Here is a 13,105-nt window from a genome sequence, read left to right as displayed (position 1 = left end):
TAGGTCAAGGTTTGACCGAACCACTATAAATCCAGTGTGTTCTTTCTTTTTACTACTTCCGCGTTTTAATTTCCGCATTTATTATTTGGTGATTTGGATTGTGTTTTGGTTTTAAAATTTTCCAATTCACCTCTCTCTTTAATTAGCTTGGGACTAAGTTCAAGAGGGCCTAACATCCCTAACGAACTTTCAGAAAAATCATCAATTATTACAAACTCAAAATTTTAACTCCTAAACTTAAAGTGCTAACCGGTCCAAAAAGATCCATATGAATGCTTTCTAGTGCGCTTATTTTAAGATCTTTAATTGAATGAAAGGAAAACTTCACTTGTTTTCTTAATTGACATGCATCACAAAGGAAATCTTTAGTAAAGTCAAGTTTAGGTATTCCTCTAACTAATTCTTTATGGGTAATATTTCTAAGATTTTTTATGCTTTCCTGCCAAACTCTTTTATGCCATAACCATGATTCATTTGTAATTATTTTGAGATAAAAAACATTAGAAGATTTTATAAAATTTAAATCAAGCAAGTACATGTTATTTTCCCTATATCCATACAATATATCTATTCTATTTTGGCTTATTATGCAGCTTGTAGAAAAAAAATTAACACTATAACCCTTATCATAAAGCTGACTAATACTATCAAATTATGCTTTAACCCTTCAACCAATAATACATTTTCAATAAAAAAAATTAATCTTGTTTCCATTCATACATGTATCTATCACTTTTATTATAGTATTGTATCCCAGTGTCATTTTGCCTCCATTTTCAACTTCCAGCGATATGAATTATGTTATGTCTTCAATCATATGCTTCCAATAGCCAATGTATAGGTACAAATGCTCTCATGAGGGCTTGTAGAGAGTGTTTCTACAAAATGATCAAACATTTGACTTGGGAATCCAAATAAGTTTGGGTTCTCCTCTTGACTAAGATAATCTAGTTGCATGTGTGATATGCTGTGATTTATGCATCTTAGGTCTCTACACTAAATGTGTTTTAAGATGAATAGTGCAAGTGTGGGAAATATGACTAATCATTCCACATGAAAAACATATTACTCAAAGAGAAAGATTTACCATTCTATGTGAGTTATACTATCTTTTCCTAGGTTTTGCTATTTTTGACTTCTAATCAGGACAGGAAAATTATTCAAGTGAAGGGGGTGTCCTATTTTCCTAAAGTGCTTTCAGTTTCTCTCTAAGATATGAGTTTGCACTTTCTAAAATTAAATTATCAACTTTCAAATCATACTCTCTATGATGAGATTCATCCATAAATATTTTAAAATTATTTTTAAGTTCAGTATGTGATGATTTTAATAGTTCATACTTTTTGTTTAAATCATCAAATTCATCCAATAATGTCATGTGGTTGCTATCAATAAATGGGTGATATTTTCTAAGAATTTCATGCTCTTTTTGTAAATTTAAAAATTCTAGGTTCAATTTAGCATGTAGCTTTTTGAGTTTCCTATATGCATTATGTATTTTTTCAAAAACTTCAAATAATTTGTCATAGGATAAATCACATTCCTCCTCTTGATCCGACTGATCAAATTTGTCTGCCATTAAGCACAAATTTGTGACTTTCTCCTCTGCTTTTATTTTTGAGGAATCTGATGTTGAGTCTGCCTAGAATGCTCTCAATAGTCTTTCTTGCCCTTCATATACTTAGATTTATCCTCAATTTTCTCCTTACTATGATTAGCTTTGAGATTCAGGCATTCAGATTTGATATGTCCAGGCTTCTTGCATTGATAATAAATTATATCATTTAAAGATTTTGCATTTTTATGGAACTTCTATTTATTCCACTTCAGACATTTCCATTATTTTCTTCTCAGGAAGCTTTTGAATTGCCTCATCATGAGTGCAATATCTTCATCATCCTCAGGCTGTGACTGATCACTTTCCGAGTCATCCACTTTCAATGCGATATTCTTCTCCTTTCGTTGTCACTTGCATTAATCTATCTTTGAGTCACTCCTTACTCATAAGTAACCAGTGATCTATGCAAATTGTCAATAGAATAAATAGTTAGGTCTTTTGATTCAGTTATGATAGTTATCTTTTCATCATAAACAGTAGGTAAATAACAAAGGATTTTATTCAGGAAACTTTTAAATTGCCTCATCATGAGTGGAATATCTTCATCATCCTCAGGCTGTGACTGATCACTTTATGAGTCATCCAGCTTTAATACAATATTCTTATCCTTTTGCTTGTCACTTGCATTAATCTATCTTTGAGTGACACTATGCTCGTAAGTAATTAGTGATCCGTGCAAATTGTTAATAGAATAAACATATAGGTCTTTTGATTCAGTTATGACAGTTATCTTTTAATCATAAGCAGTAGGAAAACAACGAAGGGTTTTATTGACTTTCACAAAATTTGTTAGTTTCCTACCTAAAGCATGCAATGAAGTGACTATTTATATAAAAAGTATATATGTCAGTGATTGATTCATTCAATTTCATGAAAAATAGTTCATAGTCCTTTTTTTTTTTGAAGAAATGCAATTTGCATTAGGAAAAAAAAAAATATTTCAAATGCAATTTGCATTAGGAACAAAGAAACTAGTTACAATTGTCAAAAGGATGACACCCTTCCTTGATTAAATTTAATAACAAGGAAGGAATGTCATCAAAGGAAAAGCTATCAAAGAAAAAACTACCATCTAATGCCAAAGTAGCACACAAATTAGCTACTTTATTACAATTTCTATAGGCATGAAGAAAAATAACTTTATTAAAGTCATTTAAGAAGAAAGAATCCTTGGCCGAGCTGTTATCCATAAGGCACTTATTTGTCTTTAAGGAATTATGGAGGTAAGTAATAACATTTATGTTATCACTTTCCAAAATAACACCTTTGTACTCAAGCATCCAGCTTCTAACATAGTCTCTTACCGAGAAAGCTTCTTGCAGCTGATGCTGAGAAATATCCCAATGAACCTTGTTCTTCCCAAAAGCAAGGATGAATCTTCCTCTATAATCCCTGAAGACACCACCGATACCAGCAATACCAGAAGAAAGTAAGGAAGCATCAACATTAATCTTCAACCAATCTTTCGGTGGAGGGCACCAAGTGTCATGAGACTCCCTAAGGAGATTAGTACCCAAGTTGGAAAGATATGGACTAGATTTAGTGGTAGCTACTGAAAGAGCATTTAATGCAACCAAATAACACGGTAGAGCAGTTTTACCATGCTTAACTTCATTTCTATTTCTCCAAGAGAAGTAGACAATGGTGTAGTAAATTTTTACAATGCCAAGATGACGGGCGGTTAATCTCCGTAATTCCCTTAAGCATTGATCCAAAGAATGGAAAACGGGAATGTGAATACCCCACTCAATCAACTGCATAATAATTTCAACCAGATACTTACATTGAACCATTATATGCTCATAGCTCTCCACCGCTAAACAACCTCTAGCACAGGTGTCTATCACCGAAATTCTGTAGTTCCTGAGAAAGAGGTTGGTGGGGATAGCAGAATTTCCAAGCCTCCACCAGAACATCTCCACTTTCTTGCTAAGATTGAGTTTGTGAAGCCACTTACAATAATCATCTTCATTTGAGTTGAATCTACATTTCACCACATGATCAAATGACAAGACAGAAATAGTCTTACCCGAGCATAATTTCTGCAGCTTTAGCCAATCCTCTACACTGGAATCAGCCTGAATTTGATTAATCAACACAATGAAATCTGGATGAAAAACTTCCTGAAGCAGTGAAATATTCCAATGACCATTGTCCAGTAAATGCTGCTGGACACACATCCCCTCCAATGAGTCACAATCAACGAAAGTGGGCCAACGGTTTATACATCTATCTAATATCTAAACATCATTGAGGACATTAATCTCCCCCCCATTGCCAACTCTCCATCTGGTAATACCTCTAAGGTTTCTACCTCCATCTGATAAGATCTGCCAAACCATAGAAGTAGCTTTATTATGTGTGCCATTCATAACATCCTTCCCATATTTAGCTATGATGGATCTGTGGAATAAGGTATCCGGCTTTTGCATGAAACTCCAAGCTAACTTCGATCTCAAAGAGCCATCCTTCATTACAGGAGACTGCAAGCCTAGCCCACCCATACTTCTCGATTTGCATAACTCCTCCCAAGCAACATAATGTATACTATGGCTGGCATCAGATTTATGCCAAATGAAACTTCTACAACATTTTTCCATGGCATATAACACACTTTTTGGGATCAAAGAGTGTGTAACTAAGAAGTTTGGCATAGTTAAAAGAGAACTTGTAATGAGAGTGATCTTACCACCCATAGAAAAAGATTTCTTACCCCAACCATTAAGTCTATCCATAGCATTGATAAGAAGATCTTGAAAGCCAGCCACCCTCAACCTATTAAGAGAGATTTTTGTCCCAAGGTAGTTTAGCTCCTTAACCACTTTGAAACCAAAAACTTTTGCAAGTTTTTTCTTCATGGGGTAACTAACACTCTGGCTGAAAATAATCTGTGATTTGTTGACATTAATTCTTTGCCCCGTCCATTTACAGAAGTCTTCAACAATAGGCTTCAAAGTCTTAGCTAACACCTTGGAGGCATGAGAGAAGATAAGTACATCATCTGCATACATAAGGTGAGTAATCCTTGGTCCTCTAGGAGAGAGTTGAATGCCAAGACTTTGACCCCTTTGCTCTAAAGAGTTGGACATCAATTGAGAACACATGATGTAGAGATAAGGGGAGAGTGGACACCCTTGCCGAAATCCACTACAAGCATTGATCCACTTGAAATTCTTTCCATTAATAATAATGGAAAATCTCACATCTACAATACATTCCAAAATAAGGTTAGCATACATAGAAGGGAAGCCATACCATACAAGAATTTAACCAAGAGTTGGCCATCCCATGCTATCATATGCTTGCTCCATGTCCAACTTCAAAGCCATCTATGCCTTTCTGTTTTTGGAGATCTTAAACTTGTGAAAAATCTCCTGAGCTAGAAGACAATGTTCTGAAATCGATCTACCTGGGATGAAGGCCATTTGTTCTTCAGTAATCAATTTGGGAATACACTTCTTCAACCTGTTCACTAGTATTGAAGCTGCAATCTTGTAGTTAGTCTGGCAAAGACTAATAGGCCTATAATTGGATTGAAGTACAGGATTCTTCACCTTAGTAATCAAAACTATTAAGGTATCTTTCCAATCTTTTCTCATATGCCCAGAAATTAAAAAGCAATTAATGGCACTCAAAAGATCTTTCTAAACAATATCCCAATAACATTTGTAAAACGAAGAGGTGAGACCATCCATACCTGGAGATCTATTATTCCCTTGCTGGAAAACTGATTCCTGTAGCTCACCCACCGTAAAATCAGAATTAAGAGTCGCTACCTCTTTAGATGTCAATTTCTGGTTTTCACAGATTTTCGGCCAACCCGCTAATTCACAATCTATGGATTTCCATTTTGCTTCAAAGTGTTGAATGAAAACCTTCTCAATTTCATCATCTTCTACTTGCATCTTATTTTGCATATCTTTGATTTGATTAACTCTATTGCCATTCCTCCTTGCCGTAGCAAAACTATGAAACATTTTTGAATTTGTGTCTCCATCCTCATGCCATCTTGCTTTTGCCCTTTGATTCCACCAAGTGGACAATCTTTTCAAGGTTACATTGAGATCATGAATTTTACTCCTAAGTAAGAGGAGATCTTGAGCTGACCAATCAATGCCCACGACTTCTTTGTGTTGGAGATCTAAAATCTCCTTTTTAAGTTCTTCTTTTAGCACATTCAAATCTTTACATTAGTTTTTACTCCAGAAAAAAGGGCTTTCAAAGTTCTACTAATCTTCCTTTGAAGCACCATACCTTCATCACCGAAATCATTTTTCCTCCAAGCATGATACACAATACTTATGGTTGCTGTATAAGATCTCCAAGTGTCCTCAAATTTGATTGTCTTTGATTTGATACGCACCTTATCATCCATCTTGAAGGCAATAGGACTATGATCCGATGCCACCCTAGCAAGATGCATAGTGGCAGCAATAGGAAGCTTTTGGAGTGCAACCGAATTCAAAATACACCTATCTAGCCTTTCCCAAATCCTGGAGGCTCCTTCCTTGTTATTGCACCAAGTGAATCTTGGTCCAATACTCCCCAAATCATGGAAATCAAAGTTTTTCATAAAGTGCTTCATATCTTTAGGTCCTTTAGAAAAAAGAAACCTCTTACCACATCTCTTCTCCTCTTTGTTCAAAACAAAATTGAAATCCCCACCAATAATATAAGGGGTAGAACTATCCATACAACAACTAAGCTGGCTCCAAAGAAGCTCCCTCTCCTTACAGCATCTACTTCCATACACTATAGCAACCTTCCACAATCCCAAGTTGGGGATAGAGAGATCTCCAACTATCATTTGGGAAGAGGACTCAATGACCACAAAGGTCACAACCTTTATATTCCATAGCACTAGGATACCCCCTGAAAGACCATCAGCAGGAAAATGGAAAAAATCCCAATCCTTTCCAATAAGGCCATCTACATCCTTCCTATCAATATTTATCATCTTTGTCTCCATAAGCCCAATGAAGAAAATGTTTTGATCTCTAACAACCTTTTTCAAATACAGAGCGGCCTCTTTCTTCCTAGCCCCTCTGCAATTCCCAAATAATAACGAAGACATTAAGCTAGTGTAGGGGATCCCACCCCACTCATGGAATTCAACCTTCCATCTCTCTTCTTCTTCTTAAAATCTGAATCCATTGACCCCAAGGATTTCAGCTCTTTAGAAAGTTTAACTTTAGTAGTCCCACTAGAGCAAGATATAACATTACTCATAACGCCAGCAGTTTCCAGAATCCTATTATGAGATTCACCATATTCTTTCGGCTTTCCCGTAAGATCTGCTTCACTATCTTCAATCAACACAGCAAATTTGTTACTTAGAGAGATACCTGACCGAATGTCTTCAACAGTTTTATCTTTCACTGTAGTAGTTTCTGGGCCCGAGATCAGCTTCTCCACTATGACCGCACTCTTCTTTTCACTTAGAATATGCTTATGGGTAGTAATTTCTTGATTCACATCTCCCCTGTTTCCAAGCCTGCCCCCATTATTATCATCCTTTGCTTTATCACCAGCTCCACCTTTAATGAAGCGTCTATTTTTAAAGTGAACATGTATCCAAGGGCCATATTCTGATTTATTCATCACAGGCTTAGAATCAACCTAAGCTTTTTTAAATTCCCCTGTAACAACTTCATATTTATTCAGCGTATGGTCCTTGATCCCATGAGCAACATTCTCAGGACATTCCTTCACATCATGTCCCGCTCGGCCACAATGATAACACAGTAAATGAATCTTCTCATATTCGACTCGTTGGAAGAACCTACCAGCTAGTCCATCAATCCAAACTCCATTAGGAAGTTTCTTCTCTAGGTCGATCTCGACACATGCGAGCGAATTCTCTCTTCCCCCATTTGAATGTATTCCCATCAAAGTACATAGGCGTGCCAAATCGAGATGCAATCCTTTCTAGATTATCTTCATCCCAGCAATAAAGCGGTAAACATGGGAGTCTAATCCAAATAGGAGCTGAAATCCCTTTGAAGGAATACGGATCAAAGGCAGGAGACCACCTGTCCATGCCGACAATGTAACCATTCACATACCATGGCCCTCCATTCAAAATTTCTTCCACCACCTCATTTGTCTTGAATGAACAGAGAATCCAGTTCATGCCAATTGAAGTCATATGGAATCCACCGAACTTACTCCATTGCCTTCTTAGTTCAACGCTGTAGACAGAGAAAGGCACGTTATTCCCATGAACCTTAATAAATACATAATTCTTCAAGACTTCAGAGTTCTTAAATTCCAGTTATGAATTAAGCCGAACAGCAATCCCATCCTCAGATAATTCAACTTGCTCTTTATTAAACGCAATCTTAATGTGCTTCAGCTTCGACCAAGCTCCACCCATCTCGCCAATGCCATTCTGTGTATTATCCTCATTTAATTTGTTCATCAAGATTTCATCATTCAACATATCCTTACCAGAGACATTCCCACCACCATTAATCTCATGATTCTTCAAGATTTTCTCATCAATCAGATCAATTGAGACCTTATTGACCTTATTAACCCCAGAAAAACCTTTAACTTTCAAGATAGGCTCCTCCATCCCAGAAGAATCAAGAAAAGCCGAATTAGCTGCACCAACAATTTTTTTTTAATCTGAAATACTCCGAACATCAGAATCTTCCTTCACAACCTTCTTCCCCTTGCCTTCCACAAAAAATGGACGAATTGACGGTTTCGCCCCCTCCTTGATCACCACGCCATTCCTCCCTCTACCACCACTGCGTAGAGTACCAGGGGGCCGTGGAGCATCCATGACATCGGCCAAAAACACCGACGAACTTCCAGCGACGGCACCACCGGCCGCAAGAAAAGGATGCGGGAAATCAAAATTTGAACACGAAGATGGAAATTCTCTCTCTAAAAAGCCAGATGTTCTCTCTCTAGAAAAATTCAAAGTTCGAGAAGCGACTCTAAAATAGTTCATAGTTGTATAATAAAATTTCAATTTGGTTTATTTCTCTTCATTAGTTCCTTCATACATTATATAAAGTCTATCTCATATTTCTTTTCCAGTTTTACAGGTTGAAACACGTGTATAGTCCTCAGATTTTAGTGCATAGAAAAAACTATTTAAATATTTTATGTTTAACTTAGTTAAGTCTTTTTCCTCTAATGTATAATCTATAAAAGGTGTTTTAATTACAATGCCATCTACAAGTCTAGTTGAACTAGTGTAACCTTCCTGTACTAAAATTCAGATGCGATAGTCAAGTGATTGCTGAAAAATAGACATGTGTTTTTAAAAATTTGAAAGGAATATTATCAAATAGCGATGGTCTAGCGATCGAATATCCTTCAGGTGTGTTATAGTTTGAAAAAGTAGCTATTATCATTTTTAAAAAGTTGTCTAAACTTTAATTTTTGAAATATTCTCTGATACCACTTGAAAGTTTGAATAGGTTGTTATTCCTAGTTAATTATTCATAAGGCTAACCAAGAGGGTGGGGGGGGGGAGGGGTGAATTGTTAATTTAAAAAATTTCTTGGTAATTTAGAAAATCAATTTAAAATTTTATGATAGATTTTTTTTCAAAATATTTTTTCAACCATTAAAAATTAAATGCGCATAAAATAAAAAGTACTTAAAAGTAAAGACAAAAGAACACATAATTTTATAGAGGTTCAGTCAAACTAGACCTACATCCACTCTTTGAAGACTCCTACTTTAGGTATTGCACTATACTAAAGTGACTCTCCTTTGGTCCCACAATAAGGCGGAGAAGCCCTTACAAAATCTCTCTTTTACCAACCCTAGTGCGGTAGAGTACCGACCTCCTTTCTCACCCTCCTGGTGATGGCATGGTACCAATCTCCATTTTCACCCTCCATGTGACAACAAAGAATTGACCTCTCTTTTAATAATTCTCGTGCGGCAGAGTACTAACCTTCTTTCTCACCCTCCTGGTGATGATAAGGAACTGACCTCCTTTCCCACCCTCTTAATGATGATAGGGAACTGACCTCCTTTCTCACCCTCCTGGTGACAACAAGGTATCAAATCTCCTTGAAAATCTTCTTACAAGAGCCTTCAAAGAAGAAGAGAGAAAACTTGAAGAACAAATAAGAGATCCTTACCTTTGGGCAATCTTGTGAATCCCCTCATAAATCCCTCTTAAAATATCTCTCAATCTTCACTCCTAAATACTTTCCCAAACACTCTCCTTTTCAACTAGTGAAAGAAATTCAAAAAAGGATATTGACAGTCATTTTTAAGACTCTTATATATGCCAGACAAGAAAATTAGTTTGTGAAACTAAAAATATCAAGTTGAACATACTTGGATCGTACAATACAATCATACTTCATACATATGAATAGTTCCAAATTTCATGTACAATATTGTACGAACCTGATTTCGTACTCTGCTACTCATATGTACATACTGACATCGTACTGTACAAAAAAATTCAAAATTGAACAAGTTTGTCAGGTACAATTTCATACTAACTCATTTCGTACATTATGAATTATTTGTACAAAATTGATTTCGTATAGTATGAATAGTATAACCAAATTATGCTTTGTTTGGTACAAACTGGTATGCACCCATTTCATACTTAGTGGATCGTATAAATCGTACAATACGATCAATACAACAAAAATTTCTTTGGCATGATTTGATTAACTTAATTTTGGAGGAATTACCAGGGCAAATCATCTAGTATGATTGGAAAATTTTAAAGTACGATTAGTTTTAAAAATTAAAGTTTTGTCTCACTCCCCCAATATGTGTGTGCATGATATGTAATACCATATAGAATACAATATGGTTTTTGCTTTTCCACAACCAAATCCTTGATGGTGATATGTTGTTTCACTCCAACAAAATTTTTAATAAGCATGATTTCACACTCATTGAAGGTACTGACTAATCCATTGGGTCATTCAACATACCATTCAAATGTAATACCATATAGAATACTAAAAAATTATCTGAGCAATAGTGTTTTTTTTCACCAGCGTTACATATAATAGTTGAGAAACGCACAAGATGTTTTTAGGATAGCAGGTACAATCAAAATTTTTGAATGAAGGTATTACAAATCCTTTTTGATAGGGAACAAATTCATATTCTTCCTGTTATAGTCTATCCCTTAGAACAAATGAAGTATCTAAAGACTGAGCTAATGCTTATTTAACCTATTTTTTCCTTTACTTTATATAAAGTGAAGAAGTTAATTATTTTTCTAACTTGACCATTTTAATGAGCGATAAGTAAAATTAATGTAGTTTTGACCTTATTTTTAAAGGAGATAAATAAAATAAACCCCAATTAATTCCTAAGTAAAATCCAAATAAAAAAAATCTAATTGAAGACCCAAAATCTAAAATCAATTGCTCAAATCCAAACACAAAAACCCTTTGTCCAAAACTAATTCTTGTGAAAAATTTAAATCCTTCATACCCTTATCAAATGGCCTTAGATTTATGATATGTTAGTTGCATATTCATTAGGCATTTTCCTAGGATCAACCACATTGGTTTGGAGGCATTCCAAACCTCATAAACCTCAAAACTGAATCTATTTCCAAAGTCTACAAATCCTTTAAATATTAATAGCATATAACACTGGACCTTGCATCTTGTGAAAAATCACCTTGAAAACCTCTCCAAAACTCTTGGTCAAGTTCATAATCATTTTCATGATGTATTGAACCAATTTTGAATTCTTGGCAGACTATGGTTGACTAGAAAACCTTAAAAACACAAAATCTCTTGGCGGACTATGGTTTACTAATTCAATCGAGGTTAATTAATATGCCCCTTTACCCCTTTAAACCTTATTTCATGCAAGAAAATCCCACTAAGTCATGAAATCGCCTCCAATAAGTCCAGAACCATCATTTGGAATGAGTTAGACTCAACTATGACCACTGGTTAAATATGATTGTTCAAGTCAACCTAGGTTGGCTATGATCACCTAAACACCTAACAATTCAAAACACATGATTTTGACCAAATTTTTGGTGATGGTCCATGGGGTCACCAGGAATCCCCTATAAAAAATTTCTTCTCATGGGCCCACTTGGTTTAGTCAAATTAGTTGGACCAAGTAGACCCAAAGTGATTTTCTTGATCTAAATCCCCATCCTTATGAAATTAAATTGCCCCAATAGTTATAGTAGGTGTCACATGACCTTATGTACATAGCCCAACAAGATAAACCCATGGTTTGGCTTGGATCAACAAAATGGGATAACCCAAATCCTCAAAAAGCCCAAATTCATGGACCTAAAGCTAACCCAACCCAAATTGGCTACTCCAAATAATTCAAGTGGGTTCTACAAGCTCCTTTCTACTAAACCCTAGAAGCTCCATTATTCTTTTTTTTTTTTGAGAAAATGCAAATCGCATTAATTAAAAAGAAAGCTATTACAAACTAGAAATGAAGGAATCTAATAGCTATCTTTTCAAACTTGCAAAAGGAAGCTTTATTAAAAGAAAATTAAGGATAATAAGAATATTTGAATGACATGGAATTTCATAAAGAAAATAAGATTCTCTACTCCTTATTTTAAACCAATTGGGGTGGAGGGGATACCAAGAATTAAACAACTAAAAAGGTTGATTGGTATCCCAGAGTTCCCAATTAAGTAAAAAATATGGAATAGAGAGATTCTTAAAATTCAATATTCTATCCCCATCTTTCAAATACCCACTTATGCTTAATTTAAAAGTAAAATAACAATTACCATAAAAACTAATAAAAGTAAAAAAGCATAAAATAAACTCTAGGATCTTCATGCTTTGATGACTTCTGGATCTCCACATCAATCGTTTCAAATAAGCCAAACTTTGACCTTCAAGAAAGCCATCTTCATATTTCTATAGTCTTGTCAAGAATAAACTTCTTATTAAAGACTATACTAACCATTGAATGACTAATCACCTCCATCCAGATGCGTCCAAACTTCTCCTTATGATACATACCTTCAATAATCATTCAGTATTTTTTATGAGATGAACGGTGAAGTACCACCAACACTTTCACCATGTATTCCAGATTTCTTCCCTCTAAGCTTGCCTTTGATCAGCCCAAATGAATTTATTTCTTTACTTGATTTCTTTTATGCTGAACTGATTTAGATGGAAACAGAAATTTCCCTTCCTCAATCAAGCATTCCTTCTCATTACCATTCTTTGTAAAAGTAAGGATTTGAACTCAGCTATTTTTTGTTTTTTAGATTCTGGATCTTCAATAGCCATACAAAATGGATCATCCCCAGCATTGTTTTAATTGGTAGCTTGTAAAATCCCGTTCTCCGTGAGCTCACCTTGATTAATACCATCACTTGCTTTAGCTGGATCATCATTTGTTCCTAGATTATGTACAAACTCTCCGTCTTCAAGTATACATTCAAATCGAGACTTTCGTTATTTGTATCTACAGAATTCACATGTTCAGGAACTGATTTTCTAGACTTCTCTATTTCCATTCTTGTATCAAATT

At 35.2% G+C, this 13,105-nt stretch overlaps 1 protein-coding gene across 1 annotated transcript; it reads right to left on the bottom strand.

The window, feature by feature from the left end:
* Positions 1-3,858: 3,858 nt before the first annotated feature.
* LOC110114659 lies at positions 3,859-7,219 on the bottom strand. The gene is made up of 5 exons (XM_020847608.1): positions 6,735-7,219; positions 5,873-6,663; positions 5,316-5,801; positions 5,028-5,207; positions 3,859-4,823 (listed from the first exon to the last, which is right to left on the bottom strand). The coding sequence occupies exons 1-5, from the start codon at positions 7,217-7,219 to the stop codon at positions 3,859-3,861; spliced, it is 2,907 nt and encodes a 968-aa protein (XP_020703267.1).
* Positions 7,220-13,105: the final 5,886 nt, after the last annotated feature.

This window comes from Dendrobium catenatum, unplaced genomic scaffold (genome assembly GCF_001605985.2).
Source record: "Dendrobium catenatum unplaced genomic scaffold, ASM160598v2 fragScaff_scaffold_1163, whole genome shotgun sequence".
Taxonomy (NCBI): Eukaryota; Viridiplantae; Streptophyta; class Magnoliopsida; order Asparagales; family Orchidaceae; genus Dendrobium; species Dendrobium catenatum.
This window is presented reverse-complemented; position numbering and strand designations above follow the sequence as displayed.

What these genes read in the sequence shown, in the direction of transcription:
- LOC110114659 (XM_020847608.1), bottom strand. Translation starts at nt 7,219, where the DNA reads ATGAATAAATCAGAATATGGCCCTTGGATACATGTTCACTTTAAAAAT. An exon ending in AAGAAGAAGAGAGATGGAAG is followed by an intron (nt 6,664 to 6,734) that starts GTTGAATTCCAT and finishes TGGGAATTGCAG; the next exon opens with AGGGGCTAGGAAGAAAGAGG. An exon ending in ACAAATGGCCTTCATCCCAG is followed by an intron (nt 4,824 to 5,027) that starts GTAGATCGATTT and finishes AATGTATTGTAG; the next exon opens with ATGTGAGATTTTCCATTATT.